The sequence below is a fragment of the Aplidium turbinatum genome, chromosome 7 (genome assembly GCF_918807975.1).
Source record: "Aplidium turbinatum chromosome 7, kaAplTurb1.1, whole genome shotgun sequence".
NCBI classification, from domain to species: domain Eukaryota; kingdom Metazoa; phylum Chordata; class Ascidiacea; order Aplousobranchia; family Polyclinidae; genus Aplidium; species Aplidium turbinatum.
In genome coordinates this window covers 1977776-1997564 of record NC_137478.1, presented here as the reverse complement: position 1 = coordinate 1997564, position 19789 = coordinate 1977776, and the positions used below count along the sequence as shown (strand labels likewise).

At 35.3% G+C, this 19789-nt stretch overlaps 1 protein-coding gene across 1 annotated transcript in view; it reads left to right on the top strand.

Annotated features, from left to right (window-relative positions):
• The window catches only part of LOC145774492 (uncharacterized), a 48037-nt gene that overhangs the window by 27551 nt on the left and 697 nt on the right, over nucleotides 1-19789 (top strand). Inside the window, exons 16-41 of the mRNA XM_082585750.1 lie at nucleotides 1182-1243; nucleotides 1445-1547; nucleotides 2162-2317; nucleotides 2924-3054; nucleotides 3231-3298; nucleotides 4192-4251; nucleotides 4821-4934; nucleotides 5873-6018; nucleotides 6504-6562; nucleotides 7438-7537; nucleotides 7750-7908; nucleotides 8320-8450; nucleotides 8753-8844; nucleotides 9911-10053; nucleotides 11387-11445; nucleotides 11590-11689; nucleotides 12001-12159; nucleotides 12926-13056; nucleotides 14814-14896; nucleotides 15053-15229; nucleotides 15602-15658; nucleotides 16328-16451; nucleotides 17288-17399; nucleotides 17997-18220; nucleotides 18475-18641; nucleotides 19266-19349. Coding sequence (XP_082441876.1) covers nucleotides 1182-1243; nucleotides 1445-1547; nucleotides 2162-2317; nucleotides 2924-3054; nucleotides 3231-3298; nucleotides 4192-4251; nucleotides 4821-4934; nucleotides 5873-6018; nucleotides 6504-6562; nucleotides 7438-7537; nucleotides 7750-7908; nucleotides 8320-8450; nucleotides 8753-8844; nucleotides 9911-10053; nucleotides 11387-11445; nucleotides 11590-11689; nucleotides 12001-12159; nucleotides 12926-13056; nucleotides 14814-14896; nucleotides 15053-15229; nucleotides 15602-15658; nucleotides 16328-16451; nucleotides 17288-17399; nucleotides 17997-18220; nucleotides 18475-18641; nucleotides 19266-19348 — 3000 coding nt within the window. The 3' untranslated portion in view covers nucleotide 19349. The remainder of the gene's footprint in view (nucleotides 1-1181; nucleotides 1244-1444; nucleotides 1548-2161; nucleotides 2318-2923; nucleotides 3055-3230; nucleotides 3299-4191; nucleotides 4252-4820; nucleotides 4935-5872; nucleotides 6019-6503; nucleotides 6563-7437; nucleotides 7538-7749; nucleotides 7909-8319; nucleotides 8451-8752; nucleotides 8845-9910; nucleotides 10054-11386; nucleotides 11446-11589; nucleotides 11690-12000; nucleotides 12160-12925; nucleotides 13057-14813; nucleotides 14897-15052; nucleotides 15230-15601; nucleotides 15659-16327; nucleotides 16452-17287; nucleotides 17400-17996; nucleotides 18221-18474; nucleotides 18642-19265; nucleotides 19350-19789) is intronic.

Genomic DNA, 19789 nt, shown 5'->3' with positions numbered 1-19789 from the left:
CTTTTTTAAATGCTTAACTCAAAAGATAGGATAGCACAGAATATAAAGCACTTTTTCTTCCATCAAATGACTGTGGTTGAACTTCTGCTTCAGATGGTTGTTAAAAAAATTCTTTCGACTTTAAACTAGGTTGCGCAATTATTTGAGTGGACATAGTTACTAAAATAAATGGTCAAGGGAGAGAATTTGATCATTTTTCGTTCGTTAGTGCCGATAATTTGCTAGTGAGAAATCTTCTCATTCCATGATGATCGGTATGCTATCACACAAGCTAAACACGACCTACTAAAACACGGCCAAATATGTTGCTATTTGAGGAAATTTCTAAGAGTCTGAATTGTTACAATCATAGCTATGATAAACCTGTCATCTTCCCATTACCAGAAGTAAGCAAAATAAGCAATATTTGCACCTATTTGGCTTGTTTAGCCGGAGATTAGGTATGTACGTTGAGTACAGTTTACACAATAATAATGTAATATGTAAAAATTTTCGACTGCATCCTGGAGGTAGTATCGTTTGGTGTAATTGCATGTTCCATTTAAAATATCAAGGATTTTTTATGGATTCTATGTTGTAAGCTGTTCAGTGTTCATTTGATGTGTCAATTTAAATTTTAATTCGTTTGTTTTTCGCCAAGTTTAGTTTTGCAAGTAAAATATGGCTATTGGCGAAAGATCCTGCTTTATAAAAAAAAAACTAACGACTGTATGATGAGACTACCGCCAGGATGCAGTTGGAAAGTGTTGCATATTTTACATTATTATTACAAAAATTGTGCTTAACATACATATCTAATCTCTGGAAAAACAAGCCAAAAATATGTCTAGATGCAAATGTTGCTTGTTTTACATACTTTTGTAAGTGGAAAATGACAGGTTTATCATGGCTATGATTGTAACAATTTAGACTCTTAGAAATTTTCCCAAATAGCAACATATTTGGCCGTGTTTTAGTAGGCCGTGAGCTAAATAATCCTAAATCTCGCAAAAAAATTACAGTACAAACGATAACATCTGATTATAGAAATAGTAATAACCATTTTCATGCTGTCAATCTTTTCCATCTTAAATGCTTTGGCATGTGATACGTTTTTCGAAGCAACTTTGAGACTGATATTATTTTATACTCTTTAAGTGTTTAATCTATTAAAATGTTACTTCTAGTTGGTTTCTATTTAGGTGAAGGTGTTTCATGATGAAGAGGAACCACTTGAATCTCTTGTATACAACTCCATGCATACGTAAGTACGCTATGCACAGTTCCACGTGTTTGTGGACTAACACTAGCAGAACTCTCTCTTTGGTACCTTGTTTGTTTCGCAAACAAATATATTTTGGATGTCAATGATAGCCACAAAAGCAAAAAAATTGTTTTCACTGTTTTGCTACCAAAATAGTTTTTAATTTCAAGACTTTTTAACGTATTTTTATATTTTTGCCAGATATCCTTCTTATGACGTCCTTGTAGGAGGCACGACCCACCCGTTTATGACGTTGGTGTGGATACGAAATGACAACGGAAGTCGAGAGACGTATTCTATACAAGTGAGGTTGCATTGTCAACGTTTTGTTCATATGTCGTCCAAGAACGACTTCAGCTTTCCAAAAATCAGTAGCCTATCTACTATTTTTGGAGCTTTTCTGTGTTGTTTAAGATAGACATTATACTTCGATTAAAATTAAATTAAATGACATGATGCGTTCTACTGGAGCAAATTAAGCTAAACTATCACACGATGTTATTTAACTAAATGCCTGGTGAACAGCTTCATTCAGTTTTCAGTAAAATTAAATTGTTAGTTTGATATTGCATGTTTTTTAAAATCTTCAGCTAGCATTAATTCTTTAGATTGCTCTGTGATTAAGTTGAAATAACTTGACACTTACGCGTCTAAGTAGGCTACAACATGTTTTTAACCAAAGAAACTACAAAACTTAACCATTTTTTCCGCTCATTGTTGCATAAAAAATCGCAATGTTAACAGCTTGGTTAAACTTTCCATAAACTAACTATGTTGAAGCTTCAAAGGTAAACTATTGAAAATGTCACAAAACGTTACTTTTTTTATAACTTCAACAAACGAAAGAGTTAAAGTTAATGGAAATTTTACAGCTTAATCGTTATTGCAGTATAATCACCACGTGTGGCATCTAAACAGGTGGCAGGAAACCTGGGCGCTGATGGAGCAGGGGAGTATGCCACAGACAGCGGAAGATTGGATGATGAGAATGGGGTCATTCGTTATTCCGTGTTTCAAGTTTATGGGACTTTAGATCCAAGCGTTTGCGAGGTTTTCTTTACGATCACAAGGAAGGCAAGCGCATTAAAGTTACATGGTTTTAGCTATTAGTTTTGTTGAAATAAATGAACAATTCTAACGTTTTTTTCCTCGTGTTATCGATAAATGTGAGGGCGCCCTTTGCTTATGAATTGTCTGGTGTCGCCGTTAATGAAAACTAGGCCTTCAAAATATGGGGTGGTATGTACAACGGGCAATCCAACGATGGAGTGGAAAAGTAGGATATCTGAAAGAATTTGTCCATTTTGTCAAGCAGATTTCAATTAAAACGGCGTAATATAAGTTTATGTTCAATTTCATGTTAAGCTAAAACAAATAACTTCATAATTAAAACAAAAACAAACCACATAAACTAAAACAAATCACAAATAATTTAAAAGGAAAAAAGTTTAGTCCTGTTTTGTTTCTTTAGTCGACGTATAGTGAATATATTTGAATAGGCCTGAGCTCTATATAGATATAAAGCAAACAATTGTTAGTAGGCTACTTTTTTATTTGTTTGTTTGAACATACGAAACATTGTATGAATGCATTATTTAAATTCTAAAGGAAACCTATAGCACTCTTTCATGTTTACCTACAATATATGGTTCTTAAGGTTTATCCAAAATTAATTTAAAGGAATGGCAATCTTCTGGAGACACATATTTTGAAATGAACGAATCGGCAAGAATGACTAATTCCGTCAAAACGACAGTGACCCTGGGAGGAAGACCACAAAACGCTCTGATGGGATATGCTCTGTTATCAAGGTACATACGTACACACGTTGCATATGTACAGATGCTGCATGTGTAAGCATACTTGATATATCCAATTAGACTGCATATGTACAAATTTTGCATATTTACGCATACTCCCTATAATGTACAATTGTACATATATTACTACTGTTTTACTATTACATACATTACTATTGTATACCTAGGTCAAGAGGAAGTCAAGTTGGACGTGAAAGCATTCGGAGATTTTTAAGAGGATTCTTCTATGAGATAAGTATGTTGGCCCTCTTTGCGCTTTTTTTCAGCTGTTACACTATCACAAATGGTCAATCTGTGTTGCTCTTCAACAACACTGAAAACTGCAAGTTATTACATTACACAAATAATAACAATGAAATGATTTAGTCTATTTTTTTGTAACCCCAGTAATGTTTTTTGAAGTTGTAAGTTTTCTAACTTTGCATTACATGTATGGCCAGGCGCGAATCTAAGAGTTTTTTTCGGGGGGGGGGCCAGAAAATTTGAAAATCAATTAAAAAGAAAGAAAAAGCTAAACAGATATGAACAATGATACTACGACATATACGATATGCTAGAAAATAGACATTAAAACAACCATTTTCATCAATTGTGATGCCGAGGGACTAATATGAGCTGTTTAGAAGCATATCAAACCATTTGATGCGGAAACATACAATTTTTTTACAAAATTTCGGGGGGGGCCCGGGCCCCCCCCATAAATCCGCGCCTGTGTATGACCATCATATCAATACTTTGAATCACCTTTCCTCAAGCTGCTGTAACTCAAGAAAGAATATGTTTTGTGTTTGTATGATATTCGCTCGCTCTATGAGGTTCGACACCGCTCCAGAGCACGCGGCTGTGGCTCGGCAAAGACACTAAATGGCAAGCCAAAATAAGGGGAGCAGCTGACTCGAAGACTATATGTCACTTCGCTGCTTCCTGTCGTCTGTTGTATCGCATCTGTGATCGCAGTGTACTGTACATTATCGCAATGGGTGCAAATAAAAGCATTATTAAATATTTAGCCATTAGTATGACATGACCTGCAATACAAACCAAATCTTTGCAGAAGCTTTTACAATTTTTTCATGTATTTGTTACAAAAAGCGTATTTCACGCTAAGTTAATCTTTTAACTTTTTAGCTTTGGGAGATTCAATTACGTCAACTGGAACAAGTCAACCTGATATTATTACATCACCAAGTGAGTTCTTACAAACCTTTGCATAGACAAAACAATACAAGTAAAGCTGTAGGCTTACTTATTTAGTATCCACAGACTCTCAGTCAGGTGGTTTTATCACTATCAGTCAGGTGGAGCATTGGTCAGGTGGTTTTATCGCTAGACCACATATCGGGCAGTCACTTGAAAAATAAACTTTTAACATTTTACTACTTTTGTAAATGCTATGTCATGGATACAACGACACCTTCAAAATGATGGTCCCAAATCTGAAATATCAGCATTTTCACGAAATTTCTATACTAAATTAGACAATAGATTGTAATATTTCAGCAGCCTTGAAAGAATTAGAAAGGGTCGATAAAACTTCGTGTTATTACAAAAATGAGTTTAAGTAATATTTCAAAGCTGTTGGAGAGTTTGACAAAACAAAATTGACTTTGTAACGCTCACAATCAAATAGCATGCTATAAGAAGCAATGCATTTTTTTTTTTAAGCAATGTATGCAGCCGAGTTTAAGACGTTTTAATTAACATTAGCCAAAACTCAATATCAATAACAATTTTAAGAGTTATCTTTGCTTTTACAGTTACAACAGAACGTCAACCATCTCCCTCACGCCCCACTTCGTCTGGTGTAGACCTCACCGCAGCACCACAAGTCAGCACTACCGCACCAGGGTCAATATTTGAAGGAATGAGTCGTAAGTGTCTTTGTTGTTATATACTTTGCGTGATTACTTCTGTTAGCACATAGACACTGTTTGTGATAAAACAATGGCGATTGTTATTAGAAAATTAACCTCTTCTGGCTACAAACAAAAATACATTTTTTTTCTTTCACCATGGCCACCTGGAGATGCGGCCTGATTTGTCACATTTTGCAGATTTTGATTACAGCTACTGCTAGTGCTTGGCTGATATTTTTTGAGATGTTTTTACTTATTGCGGTTTCCTAATGACAAAAAACTTTTTTGTTGCCTTGAGGAAGCAGTAGCAAACGAGAAAAAGTAAGTTGAAAAACGCAAAATCAGACTGTTATTGAAAATTAACAGTCTAACTAAAATCTACAAAATCAAATTTTCTTTGTTTTTCAACATGTGAGGATGTTCAAACCTATTGTGTCATCTGGGGAAAAGAATAAAGAAAGCGTAAAAATCTAATTTTTAGAAAAATTTATTTAAACGTTCGCCCAAAGTTAGAAAAATTTGAAAATTTCTGCAAAATGTGACAAATCAGGCCGTATCTTTAGGTGGCCATGCTTTCACATATTCTCGATCTCTTACATACACAAGGCAAATGTAATAATTGTTATTGTATGCTCCTGTATGTAATTTAGCCGTATTTTCAAAAGCGTTTAATGAAAAGAAACATTTAAGCAAAGTAACTATTTCAAGCTTTAAGTATCTGCTTTACGTGGATCCCTTGTGGACTTTACGCCCATTCAAGGTTAAAAAGTGTCGCAAACTCCCCTTTTTTTAATTTAACTATCTCAATGCTGAGTTTTGTTTACCTAATAGTTGCTGCATTTTTTCTTTATTTTTATAATTAGCGCTTTTGAAGCATGATTTGACTAACCAAGATACTATTTCTACGTTTACAATAACTCTGACATTATTTGTTTTATGCTGTATGATTTCAGAGCTTCGGCAAGCTTTTGAAATAATCGAGTTAAACAGAGAACGAATAAGCAATTCTTTCCCTGACTGGTTCAGCTATCGATACGATGGTGAAAACACCAGAAGTATCCAAGATGGCGGTCATGATATATATGACACTGGCAATGTGGTATGAAGAATTTGGCTAAGATTGATGATGTTGGCTTAGTGCAGTGACCATTCATTTGAATGGAAAAATATATTGTGTTTCAGGCATGCTAAACGTGTTAAATGTATTAAATTTTAAACATATTAAATGTTAAACATAAGTTCAACTTCATAATCAAATCGACGTTCTGCTATTGCATGTTGGGTGTGTTACATAAAAATAGATAATTTTTATTTTGTGCCTTTTCAAGTAAGGATCTCAGTATCACATGCTACTATAACTAATAGTGTAAGCATTTGTGTTTCACAGTGTGCAATGTTATTTGAAAACGAATAAATCTATAGCAAATAAGTGCAAATCAACAGAGTGACTAAAAAGATTTCATTTTCCGTTGTTTCAAAAATAGAACTTTATCATTTTTGATTTAAACGGATAAAAAATGTAAAGTTTGGAAGGATTTAAATGATGATTATGAAAACTAGATATCTTTCATTTTCCCTTTTCAGATCGAAGTATTTGAGAATTCGGTGAAAAAAATAGAAGTAGAATATAACCGGGAATATGAGTGAGTAACATTGTGATCAACTGTTTTTAAACTTTGAATTTGAGTTCACTATTTTAGTCTAATTTTGAATTATAATCGAAAGTAATTTATTTTGCAAAACCCTATCACTTTCTGTGTTTTATTTCATTAACCTTCATCACGGAACTGCTAAATTTGTGTTATAAAATACGTCGTTTTACGTTTTTCATATCTTTAATGTTGTTGCTTTTGACGGCCTATACATTACATGTTCATGCCTGAAGCTTGTTGCCAGTATTTCTATGTAAGATTTCTGTGGACATATTTAGACGTATTTTTAAAGTCGATCTCTTATAAACAATCAAACAAAATTGCTATGGTTTATATTCTTCGGGGCTTGTTTTGTGTATGAATGATATCATTAGATGGAGATAGTACGAAAATATCTCCCGGAGATATACCTTCGAGAAATAAAACAGAGTAACAGTTTTTGCAATCTGCGTCATGTTGCGTCATTTTGTGTCATGTCTGCGTCAATCTTCTGTCGGTTGTATCATTATATTGTGAGGGATCGTCGTCGTGTGAGCCTCTAGGCCCTAGGACCAAGGGTCTATTTTTTACCACTCTAGATTTACGATGTTCCTGGACTACCTTGGAAGGAGTCTTTGATTTCATTATCCAACCCGCGCAGACCTTCCACTCCGTTAAGTGACTTGACGATGGTACAATCGTTGATGATGTGGTCTGCGGTCTGTTTCTCGGCAACACTTTTACAGGATGATAATTGGATTAGAGATTGCTTTATTGCGTTTCAATGTTGAAGACATATGCCAGATAGAACAAGTTGTAATTTTGTAAACGTAAGATTTGTAATTCCGAGAAACACTTTCAGCAATATTTCGAATTCTTTGGTTTAGATTTTCCAACTTCGATTTCCAGAGCGTGGCCAGCGATCCTTTCGTTGCAATGCTATGGATTAAGAATGAAGGACTGTTTCCTTTGAACTACACCATAAGGGTAAGAGGGGTGATGCATTATAGAAACATAAGATATGTCATAATTTTGTATCAGTATTTTATTAAAAAAGCAAGTCTGGAAAAGGTTGGTCAGCTTTAACATAAATTCAAAACAAAACTTGAAGACTTCGATACATACCAATGTAAAACATACAATGTAACACTAATTTCATTCTTTCTACAAAATAAGGTGTACTGCTGATTCTATTTCAGGTGGTGAGCAACCCTGGGGCAGATGGTGCAGGTACGATTACCCACCTCCAAGGAGTCGTTGTTGTTGGGAATCTCCGTATTGAGTACAAAGCATTTCAGATACACGGAGCCGGTGATGGCAATATTTGTGAAGTCTACTTCGTTGTCTCCGACTTTAATGTGAGTGGACTTGAACAGTTTGATGCCATGTGTTGTTCCAAGTTACTATAGTCACGCTGAAACTGAATGTAGTGATTTAGAACACTCGTCCAAAGAGTGGTAGCTTTATAAAAAATATTTGAATAAAATTTAATGTTCTTCTTCGATTTTGAGCTCTGTTGTACTGTGTTGGTCATCCTGAGATAATCAATGATTAATAAGGTCGTGATTGTAATTCTCCATCCATTTTACTTCATATACTAACCCCTTGAATGTGTGTATTGTTGCCAAAACGTGCATCTTTTATTTGTTGCATAATTGATCTGTTTCACTCCAAATAATGGAAAACCTGCACGCTTATTGACCACTGCCGACTGAATCAAATTATATTCAGATGAGAAACTGATCATTTTGTTTTCGTATCATCTGCAGGAAACAATGTCGAACAAACCAGACATGTTTGAACTTTTCACTTCCGAGTCACATTTGGACTTTCTCAACAACTCTGCCAGGATCAGCGGAAGGCCATTCAATGTGCTTTTTGGATACACATTGCTATCTAGGTAAATGGTAGCAGCAATCAATCAATAGTTTAAGCATTTCTTCAGGCAATCTTATTCGATTACAATGTGGCTTCAGTGTTCTTGGTGTGGCAGAGGATCTTTATGCAATGCTTATGCATGCTTTGATAACTAATGGAAGTCAAAATGGATTGTTTTGTTTTTTTATGTAACATTATTTTGAATTTTAACTTTTGTATTGGTTTACAAACATTCATCCATAGCAACGACTCGGAATGTACGAAAAAGTTTCAGAGCTTTTTTAGGATTGAGTGCTTGTATGATCATCTCGTTTTATTTTTCAGGTTTCCAAGCACGCTCATTGGAAGATTTGACATAGAAAGTTTTTTTGCTATTGCTTTTAACTTTGCACCAAGCGAATTTGAAATCTCACCAGGTATAAACTGTTTATCAATTGCAAACATTGATTGATTGATTGACAAATGAAGCTTTAAGCCTTGACATGAGATAAATAACCCTTTCAATATACTTTTAAAGGCATACTAAATGAAAATTTCAAACCGGAATTAAGCATTAAAATGAGTAAACTGAACATTCAAGAATACATTTCAAAAACAATTACCCCAAAAAAATTGTTTTCAATGGCGCTGGCAAGGCCCAAAGTCCAGTGTTTCATTTATTTTCATTTTTTCAAAATGACCAAAACGTGCAAACACTGCTCGAGAATACGTAATAAAAGACAGCAATAACAAAAGCCACGTTACCACATCTGATGTTTTGAGCAAACTGTTTGCTGTTTTGATGTTGAAATGCGCTGTTTTGATGTACATACGTACATAGCCTACAGTCAAATCGCCCGCAGTAACAATTATTGCGTGATCGGTTGATTGCTAGTCTTTTGTTACGTAGACTGTACAGTCGCACGCTTCGTTGCTCAGGCCCAATCTCATTTTGAAAGCTCTGACAAAAGCACGCGCACAATGGTGGTCAGACCGCAATGGGGCAAAATTTTATTGAAAATCGTTTTATGGTAGCATGACACAAAGAACGTGGAAAATCGCCAAGTCAGGTTTTTCCTTTAGTACCCCTTTAATGTTTCTAAGCAACTTTTTATATTGCTGGCTATACAAATCAGAAGTACGGCATCAAACTAATCCAGGTTACTCGCATCAACAAGAAATTGTTCGTTCAATTTTTAACGTTTGCAATATTATCATATTCCAAACTTGTGCAGCGCTTTCGTTTACTGTGCTGTTAATATATATATATTATATAAAAAAATTATTAATATATTAATATATAAAAAAAAAACTGTTGATGGCTTTACCATCTTTAATTGTTCCATCATTAGTTCACAAGTATGCAAAGCAAAAGCAACTATTCACTTGTCATGACTTTCTTGTTTCTATATTTATGTCCTGTTATTGTTACCTTTGATTCTCAGAGTTTTGTTAGCAAAAACATAGAATTCCATGTTTAATTTCGTTTCTTGTATTCATCAGCTATAACTTCCATACTGGAACGCATTTCTCAACGACAAAAGGATATTATGGAATCCTATGATCAATGGCACAAGTATAGATACGACGGAAATGCAATGATGATTGCTGATGGAGGAAAGGATATGTTCGACAATGGAAACATTGTAAGTTTGTTTTGTTGAAATAATTTACAAAACAAACTTCTATACAAAAAATTGTAGCTAATAGGCTCCATCAACATCAATGCTGCTTTAGAAAAATTATTGTTAATTAAACTTAGAAAAACTGTTATACTTTTGCATAAAGCAGTCTCATCAACAGTATCATAGCCGATGCGGTCTTTGATGAACTAGATGCTCAGTTCGTAAATTTTTCCAGTGTTCCCTTTGTCGCGCAGTGTCCCAAAGTGTTCTTGGTTGGCTGATTGATGTATTGAAATTGGATATAAATGTTGTTCTTTGTCTGCCACGAGCACGTTTCCCGAGAAGGCGGTCGCTTAGACAGAGATTTTCGAAATCTTCTTTTCTGATAATGTGGCCGAGAAATTTGAGTTGCCTTTGAGTTATGTTGTTCAATAGTTCCTTATCTTGATGTACTTGGTTCAAAACTTCTGCATTTGTGATGTGATCAGTATATGAAATCCTGAGCATTCTTCTGTAAAACCACATTTCAGCTGCTTCAATGTTACGCCTAGTTTCTGTGTTGAAGGTCCATGTTTCACAACCATACTGGAGAACAGACCACACTAACACTTTGAGAAGTCGCACCTTCAAAAGAATAGAAAGCTTGCGATCCAATAGAATAGGTCGTAGTCTATTAAAAGCGTCTTTAGCTAGGCCTATTCTTCTTCGTATCTCTTTCTTACATCGTGCGTCCGCTGTTAAGAGAGAACCAAGATAGTTGAAAGAAGACACTTGTTCAAATGTGTTGCCTCCCTGGTGAAGTACAAAGTGGGGTTCAGGACTTTGTTTGGAGATAGTCATGCATTTTGTTTTTTTGTCATTAATTTGAATTCCATATTTTGCACTGATGTCTGAAGTTTTGTTAATTAGTGTTTGTAAACCATCCGGGGATGTCGCTATGAGCACAGTGTCATCAGCATAGCGAATATTGTTTAATGAGATGCCGTTCACTAAAACTCCCTCATCAATACCTTCTATTTCTCTGAGAATCATTTCACTATACAAGTTAAACAGATCTGGTGACATCACACAGCCTTGTCTGACTCCACGTTGAATTTCAAAATATCTAGACAGACCTTCAGGTAGGCGAACTGCAGCTTGTTGTTGGAGAACAGACCAATGAACAAAGCAAAGAACAAAGCAGTATAAATTTATTAAAAAACTCAACAAAATAGATCTCTGACCAATGAACAAATGGGTTGATTTTATAACGGTTCCATGGCATGTGCATTTTAAGGATATATACACGGAGATGACATTCAATATTTTCTTTGTTTCAAATGTCACATAAAGTAACCATCTTTGCTTTGTGCAGATAAATGTGTTTGAAAATGGAAGGAGAACAGTCAACGTTATCTACGGTGAAGCCTACAGGTAATTAATGCATCTTTAATGATAAACTTAAAAAAGTTATTTCTCGAGTTTACAAAGAGCTCTCTACAGAAAAAATGACACAATGAACTTTAGTATTCTCATTGTAAAACGGTAGAAACTTCACTTATTCTGTTTGAACTGCAGCTTTGAAAACTTCGACTTTCAAACACAAGCCGGAATCCCGTTTGTTGCCTTGCTTTACATAAAGAATGACCAACTCCAGCCTCTGACGTATGCGATTCAGGTGAGAATGATTGTCTATGGCTGCTATGTTGGAAATAACATTTTAGTAAATTAATATTTAAATCATTTCAAACCCATTTCGGGCATAGCCTACATAGGAGAACCGGTGATAACGCACCACAGTCGATCTTCATAGCAATTCTCCATCTATACAAACCTTAAAAATATTTTACCGTAGGTTGTTCCTAACAGCTTTTTTGATGATTTCTTTTGTTTCATGTTTTACTTTTTCTATTTTAAATTTGTATGAGGTACATGATGTCCACAAAGCGCGTTAAACATGATATCCATTTGTTTGTTGGTCACTACCAGGTGCAAGGCGACACTGGAGCAGACGGGAGCGGCACGATTACGAAGTTTGATGGCATCCTAGCCATGGGAGACGTCTACATAGAATACTATGTCTTCCAGATCTCTGGTACAGCGGATGCCACCATATGCGAGCTGTACTTTGCTTTACAAAACTTATCGGTAAGATAATAAATTTTAGTAAATTGAAAAATACTCAGTCCTGCTTTTTAAGCCCGATGTGGTTAGGTCCAGAACTACTGAACGTATCGGAGTGGCAGGGAATCGTCCCTCACTTAATACCATAGGCCTACTCGCTTGCAAAAAAAAAGACGACGGTGATGATGGAATGAAAAGCTGGCTGGTTTAATTCTCGGTGTGTGCAGTTTAGAATTGTGATTCCATCTGCTTTAAATAAATCTCGATTTGAGGGTATAGATGAGTGGTTCAAATCAACAACTAGTATTTGAATTTATAATCGTGTTTTTATTGTACTGCCTAATTAAGGTTCAGAAGAAGGCTTTTCTATTCTAAGAATAATCTTAAACAAAAGATTATAATATGTAGCTTATTTGAGTGACCATTTGACTTATAAGAGATAGCCTACTTTATAAAAGGTAGGGGGTTGGTGTAGCGGAAAAATAACTTTGTTTTTATTAATATAATCCTAGTTCAACTCACAGCTTAAGCAGATTATTGAAAACACAGCTCGCCTCCACCTAAGGTGTAATAAATTGGTTGGGCGTATTTGCTGAAAGAAAGGCGGCCAAGAGAAAGGAATTGGCCATCTTACTTTCTTTAGTGGCGAAGGCTTAGTTAGTACAATGAGAACCTTATCTTCTCATCCCCAGCACTTGGAAGCAAATATAGAAATTATCTTAATGGAGGTGTAGGCTATTAGATGCAATTTTAATTGGACTTAATTTTGTATGGACATTTTTGCCTTTAGGACACCCAGGCAAACGCCTACGATTCATTTGACTTCTCTCAATATCACGAAGGAAGTTCACTAACAAACAACACAGTGATAGTAACTGGGCGACCGAACCGGATCATGGTGGGGTACATGTTGCTTTCAAGGTGGGAACATAGTTTCTTATTTGCAACAATTTTTTTCAGCAATTAAGGAGAAAAAAAACAAAAAATCCCCATAAACCGTTTGAAAAGCCATGCATTTGTTTTGCTATTGTAAAATTTGTAACGGTTCATTTGCTTTACATTTTGTGAGTATAGAAGGTTGCACATAGCTCGAAGCTGCAGGTTTTCGTTTGACTCTGTTCAGGAGCTATCGTCAGAATAAAATAAACCTAAAAGTGGTGAAGTATTTATAGTAGAAGAAAAACGAAATGTAAATTTGGCTAATCAGAAAATTTCAAATTAACGAAGGAGCTTTAGCGCATCAATAAATTCGTTTTGGCGCCACAAGACTGGATCAAGTGTTTTGATAAAGTGTATTATATTTTGTGTTTCCTATTAATTGATTGCAAAAGCGAAGACATGAACAATTTAATAAATGATATCAAAATGCAATGTTCCTGTAATGTTTCCTTGCTCTACCATATAGTCCAGTGGTTCTCAACCTTTTTGACCTTGCGGCACCCTATCAAAGAGATAAATAGTTTGCGGCACCCTGGTAAAACTGGATCAATTTTATGAGGTTTCTGCATTTCAAATAACTGTATGAAATAACAGAATGAGTTGTACAGTAGCCTATAGCGCGGGTAAATAAAGGTATTTATTCAAAAGTTAGTGTGAAATTTGGGCATGACTTCTTGCACAAAGGCCCTTAATATTTGGAGGCACATTCGATAAAGCCACTCGCATTTCTTCCTCGACTATAAGCAGTCGTTCTCGTTTTTTAGTTTTTATGTTCGTTAATACAGAAAATCCACTTTCACATAGGTATGACGTGGAAAACTGCAGCAAAAGCACAATAGCTTTCTTCCAAACGCAAGGTTATATATTCATTTTGAATTTTTATCCAGAACTCGTCGAGAGGCATCTGCTTGTGCATAAGCTTAAAATTTCCATTGTTACGAATGTCAATTAATTCTTCTTCTTCTTCTTTAAGATTCAAAACAATATGAGAGTCCAGTAAAAATGGATTTCTCGGTATCTTCGCAAAATAAAATCATGAAACCTTGCAATAATGATGCGTTTTAAACGTTTTTATGGAAAGAACAACAACGAGTTAAAATCTCTTTCACACTGTTTTTCCTGGTTGAGAAAACAAAGGCTTACCGCGGATTATCAACCTACCGCCAGCGACTTCCCCACTAAGCGACTCTCCAGAAAGGAGCAGGGAATAACTGGGAGACGCCAAACTTAATACGCACTGAAACCCGGTTAGAAATAAATAAATTTCGCTCTTAACGGGTTAAAGTTAAAATAAAGAATGAGCCGCAGTATTGCAATATCTCAATATCTCGCGGCACCCTTGAGCATTGCAATTGGCACCCCAGGGTGCCGCGGCACCCCGGTTGAGAACCACTGATATAGTCACTAATATAATTTGTATTGTACATGTTGCATTTCTTACGTCACACTCACTAACAGTATTGATAGTATTCGCTACTTGTCATTTCCCAGACAACAAAAATCCATCAAAAAAAAAGGATTTTGCTGTCTGGGTTGAGATTTTTCTGAGAGGTATTTATTCCAGAAGTTAGCTGTGACTTCTTGCCAAAGGTTTTCAAGTATCTACTGTAGTTTGTAGTGCTGCCCATGGTTGGCCTTTGTTCATGTATGAACAATGAACATGCATTATGATGATTGTTACCGTCAGTTATTTGCTCACAATTACGACATTGACGGTTGGTGCTTGTCATGTACTGTAGGTATCCTTCCAACGTCATAACAAATGACGAAGTTAGAAGAGTTCTAAGGAATACATTTGATCCTGAATATCAACCTCCCATAGGTTTGTAGACTTTGTTTTTTTGTCAATAAAATAATTTCTTCTTATTTCATCAATTTATCTGAAAAACATTTTTCGATAATTTTCACGGGTAGACTGTAACTCAATAATTTTTTTAGAAAGCGTTAACGCTTCTCATAAAGCCAACCATTTTTTCAGCTGCTTCAACACCAATTACTATAACTAAACCAGCTACAACAACAACTACAACAGAAACAACAAGTACAACATCAACAACAGTAACTTCCCCCGCAGTGACAACCCCAATACCAACAACAGATGCCTTCACATCTAACAGTGCGACCACAATGGAATCCGATACAACGTCAGCACAAAGTAAAAATTTATTGTCAATATATTAAGTTATTCCGTATAATTTTCAACGCCTTGCTAAATTAAGGTTAAGTAGATATGTTTACTAAAATACGTGGTTAGTTCACAATATGTCAATAAACATTTACCTGTGCTCAACTTGGATATACTGTAGGTCTAATTTATAATTTAGGCCACGTAGGTGGTACAGTGTTTTTCACTATCACAATGATACTGTAGTCTCTTTTACTCACAAATATTACTCAAGAACTATCACTTGCCAAGTTGAGGCATTTAATCTTTGGTTGAGCGCTTGGACTATCGAACGCTTTTTGTTAGAAAGTTGTTGCATTTTTTAATGTTATACACAGTTTACTAATTGGACAAAATTTTCAGCTTCAATCAGCACTACGTCATTATCATCTACTAGTCAAGCTGGACTGACAGTACCAGGTAACAAACTCAGGAGAATATACAAAAGTGTGTCAAAAAAATTTTTTTTTAAAGGGATTTATGTTTTACAAAAGTGTTTAGCAGTTTTGCTCTTTTAGTTTCAGTTGTTTAAAGTAGTTAAAATATAGCAAATGACAAGAAAACTGTGTTTCGAAACCTAGTTAAAACCTGTACTGCCACAGCGAACTCGTAGCAGCAGGCTAAAATAGGTCGTTTATATCTATTGTACATTGTGAAGTAGTTCAAATAGTTCTGCAATAGAAAGGATAAGTTCTTGCGAACTGTCTGTCTTAGGCTGAGTATTTTCTGGCTACATTTGTACAAGTAAGTTTTCCATTTACAGCACAAATTAATCACTACCCTGTTTAAAAGCTAGAGTCTATTATAAGGACGTCATGCGTAGCCTACACTTCGAAATAAAACCCTGAAAGCATTTTTTTAACTTATCAAAGATGAAGCAAAACAGCAATAATCTAAGTTTTGTTTCTTTTCAAAACAATTTTCAACAGCAGTCTGCTGTAGCTCACTTTTGGCGACAAGTTTAATGCAGCACTTAAATTACTAATCTCATTAATTTCAAAAACGTAATTGCGGATATTGTAAGCCTTCCATACAGAGCATGCTGAATTGAGTGCATATCTTGATCATACATTACGTTTATCTTTACAGTTCCACGTATCCCAGACATGGAGTTTCTGCCATCCTGCACCGTCAAGGGGGCCGTACAAAGCGTCTTCAGATGCGAACGATTGTTCAGACGACGACGGATCTACACAGGCCCTGCATCTTGCAGGTAAAACAAAAAGTATTTTCTTGTCATAAATATCAATGAATACAATTCTTGCTGTACTTCATGCAGCACAATTTCAAACACTTATTGACAGGGCCTTTGACAGGATAATCTTGGCCCGGTGCCAATGAAATCCTTGCACCCTAAATCAAAGATACTGCTAAGAATCACGCCCTATGTTCAAAGAACATGCGGTGGTTTCTTCATGTTCCGAGCCAGTTTGAAAAGGTTATAAGACTCTATAATCATCCTGGATCCCGGTCTAAAATTACTCCCTGGACCTTCCCTGTCAACGATACTGCATGTGGGATTGGTTTTTCACTTAAAACATCTTTCCAGTATTATACAGTACAATGAAACTTGCCACTTTCGAGCCCATAAATGTTTCAAGCCTAATTAAGTTTGTTGTAGTTACGCTCTTGTCATCAACAACCACAATTTTAATTTTTAAATTTGAATGATATTCAGAGTTGTTGGTTAAGGGAGTTCCAATGTTAAGTTTAATGTTTCCAAAACGTATTTGTTTCTCTAAGCACTACCTCATTACAATACACAGTAGTATGGTTTTAGCTTTAGGGCGACTTTCAGGCTAGAAAAAAAAAATTAATACTGCCGCCATAGCCTACAAGCTCTCTTGAAATTCATCTCATTTCGTTTGCAACAAAATTGAATGTAAACCTATAACACATGTCGAGGTAATGTTGTGCTACTTTTTGGTTTGACTTTTTTTTATTGAAATTCTTTTTCAATACCCATACTCTTCCACTGGTGAACGTTTGAGTTCGCTTTAATTTAAATTTTTTCTTGTCAAATTGTACAAACGTGGCTTTTGTTTGAAGGGACAAGATTGATGAAGTGATTCGATGTGTTGGAAACCAATTGTTGGAATGCAGGTTTGGAGGTGGTAGGAATGTACTTGACAGGCACAACCTTCCAATGTTTAACTCCCAGGTGGGGATAATGTGTTGTTGCTGATTGTATTGAAACTTACTAAAACAAGATGCAGCGGATGAGGCTGATTAAACAAATGATTATGGTGTGTCAGACGCGAAGTGCTTTATTATTGTCTGTAAATTATTCCATCTACTAATGCCACTGGTGTAGAATTGTTTTTAAAGTTCGTTGCTCAAGTGCACACTCCAAGAGCCAAACCAGCGTCGATAAAATTTGTTATTTAGGTCAATTGACGATTAAGCTAAGTTACATTGAATATATTAAACTTATTGCCTTTAATTGCTGCTGCATCGTCGCTGCTGTAGCTTACTAAACACAGTATACTTGTATTGAGTATACCGATAGCAACTGTAGCATGGTATAAATATTTTTTACACTTTTGAGAATTGTACGTACATGATTTTATTTAATTGTTTCATTACTATCATTGAACAAGCATTCGTTGTACCATACAACTTTATAAAAACAAACTAGATATCTGCTGTTCAATTTTCTGGATTTTATAAATAGCCTAAGACCAAGTCTATCATCCATTAAAGAACTAGGAAAGTGTGGTAGCATTTATGTGCTGAATGTAACAGCGTTTGTTTTCAGAGGATGATATCTCTGCTGTACAACATCACGACACAAACTCTGACACGACCAAACTTTGAGATCAACGCATTCTGTTTCCACGCTGGATTGAACCTTCCGTACCCGCACACGGTGGAGGGCAATGTTGTGGGGTGTACGAATGGGACCATGGACGCCCTACTCGACAAAACAAAGACTTTATATTATCGATATGTGTGGGCGCGAAATAAAAAAGATGTTTGTAGGTAATTTTCCCAAAACAGCAACGTTGTTATATGAAATTGAGAAAGTATTTAGCAAAGTAGCTGTTTTTAATTGAAACAATTTTTTGCGGCTTATCTTTACACACATTTGTTATTTTATTTTTAATTTACTGTACTGTACATTACATTTTATTCTCTAATCTGTCCACATAAGCGCCTAAGGAATAAACAAGAGTTGTTCTCCATATGCAAAACAATGTTATGGCAATAATAATTTTACGTTATATATTTTGCAGAGCTTTTCGAAGTTTCAAGACGTGGTTCCTTCGAACAGCTCAAACAAATTGTAATTTTCAATCCACTTTACACGAAATATATCCTTCATCAACTGCGAGCTATTTAATAAACGTTGCAAGAATCGCTTTACAAACTCTTGAAGAATTAACAATTTCAGCTTGCGCAGGTAACGTTGCTTATTTGTGCATGACCCTTTCGCAATGGTTACTTTGTGTTATGTAGTCAATATGTTGGGAGTTTATATGTTAAAAAATTAAACAGAAGAACGCATAATTGCAAGAATTGATTAAGTTAAAGTTATATGTGATGAAGCATTGTTTGATATGATGTTTGCCTCTTTACGTTTTTACTTTAAAGAAAAAATGCAAGAAAAGTTCCTTTGACTAAAAAGAACTCTTGCATTTGGTATACCAATACGACGTAGCACGAACTGCTATGATATGCCTACCCATCAGCAAATCAACGGGTTGAAACTGTTGATTTGCTGTCTGGGAGTTTACCTGGATCTTGGTGACGAGAAGAAATATTTCCATAATACCCTACTCCAATACTCCATTGCAACTCAATGATCTGTAATGTTGATACATTTGTTTGCTGTGTAAGCCTATACGTTGAATTTATTTCCTAAAGCGAAAAACAATTACATAAAGCAAGTTAATTCTGCATTTTTACCAACATAGACTACTATGTACACAAAACAATTTGTCAGTTAAAGTCTTTCGTTCACTCTTTGTAGACTACTTTTACGTGTTTATTTCGGTGTTTTTGCTAACGCAAATATATATTGCAGATAATTTGGATACTTTTGCTTTAGACCAGCCAGGTCTTTTCACAAAACACCTACAATCTTCATGTGAAACACCCACGTCATAAGGTAAACACTGAAGACACTTGTGTGTGTGTAAGCTTCCAATAATATGTTTCATGAAGCAACAACATGTGGTAGAAAGGCATCATTCCATGCTAAGTGTTAACCAAAGAAAAATATTCCTCTTTTGCACATTTAAACAGAACAAATTTTAAAAATTGAAATGTTTGCAAGGAACAATATTTTTCTGCATCTTATGTTGCTCACGGTTTGAAAAATTGGTTTAACATTTTAAGTTGCAGCACTACAAATTATTCCAGAATTAGCTGTATCATTCTGATCAAAAATAAAGAACCAAAATGTTTTGCAATTAAGATGAATACAGTATAGTTTTCAAAACGTATGCTGAACATGAGTTTAGTGTCTTATTTTTGGTTAGAATAACCAGGCGTTTCAACCACTCTGCTCTGAAGCTGTGTCAAGTTTAAAATTGTTTTTTTTTTTTT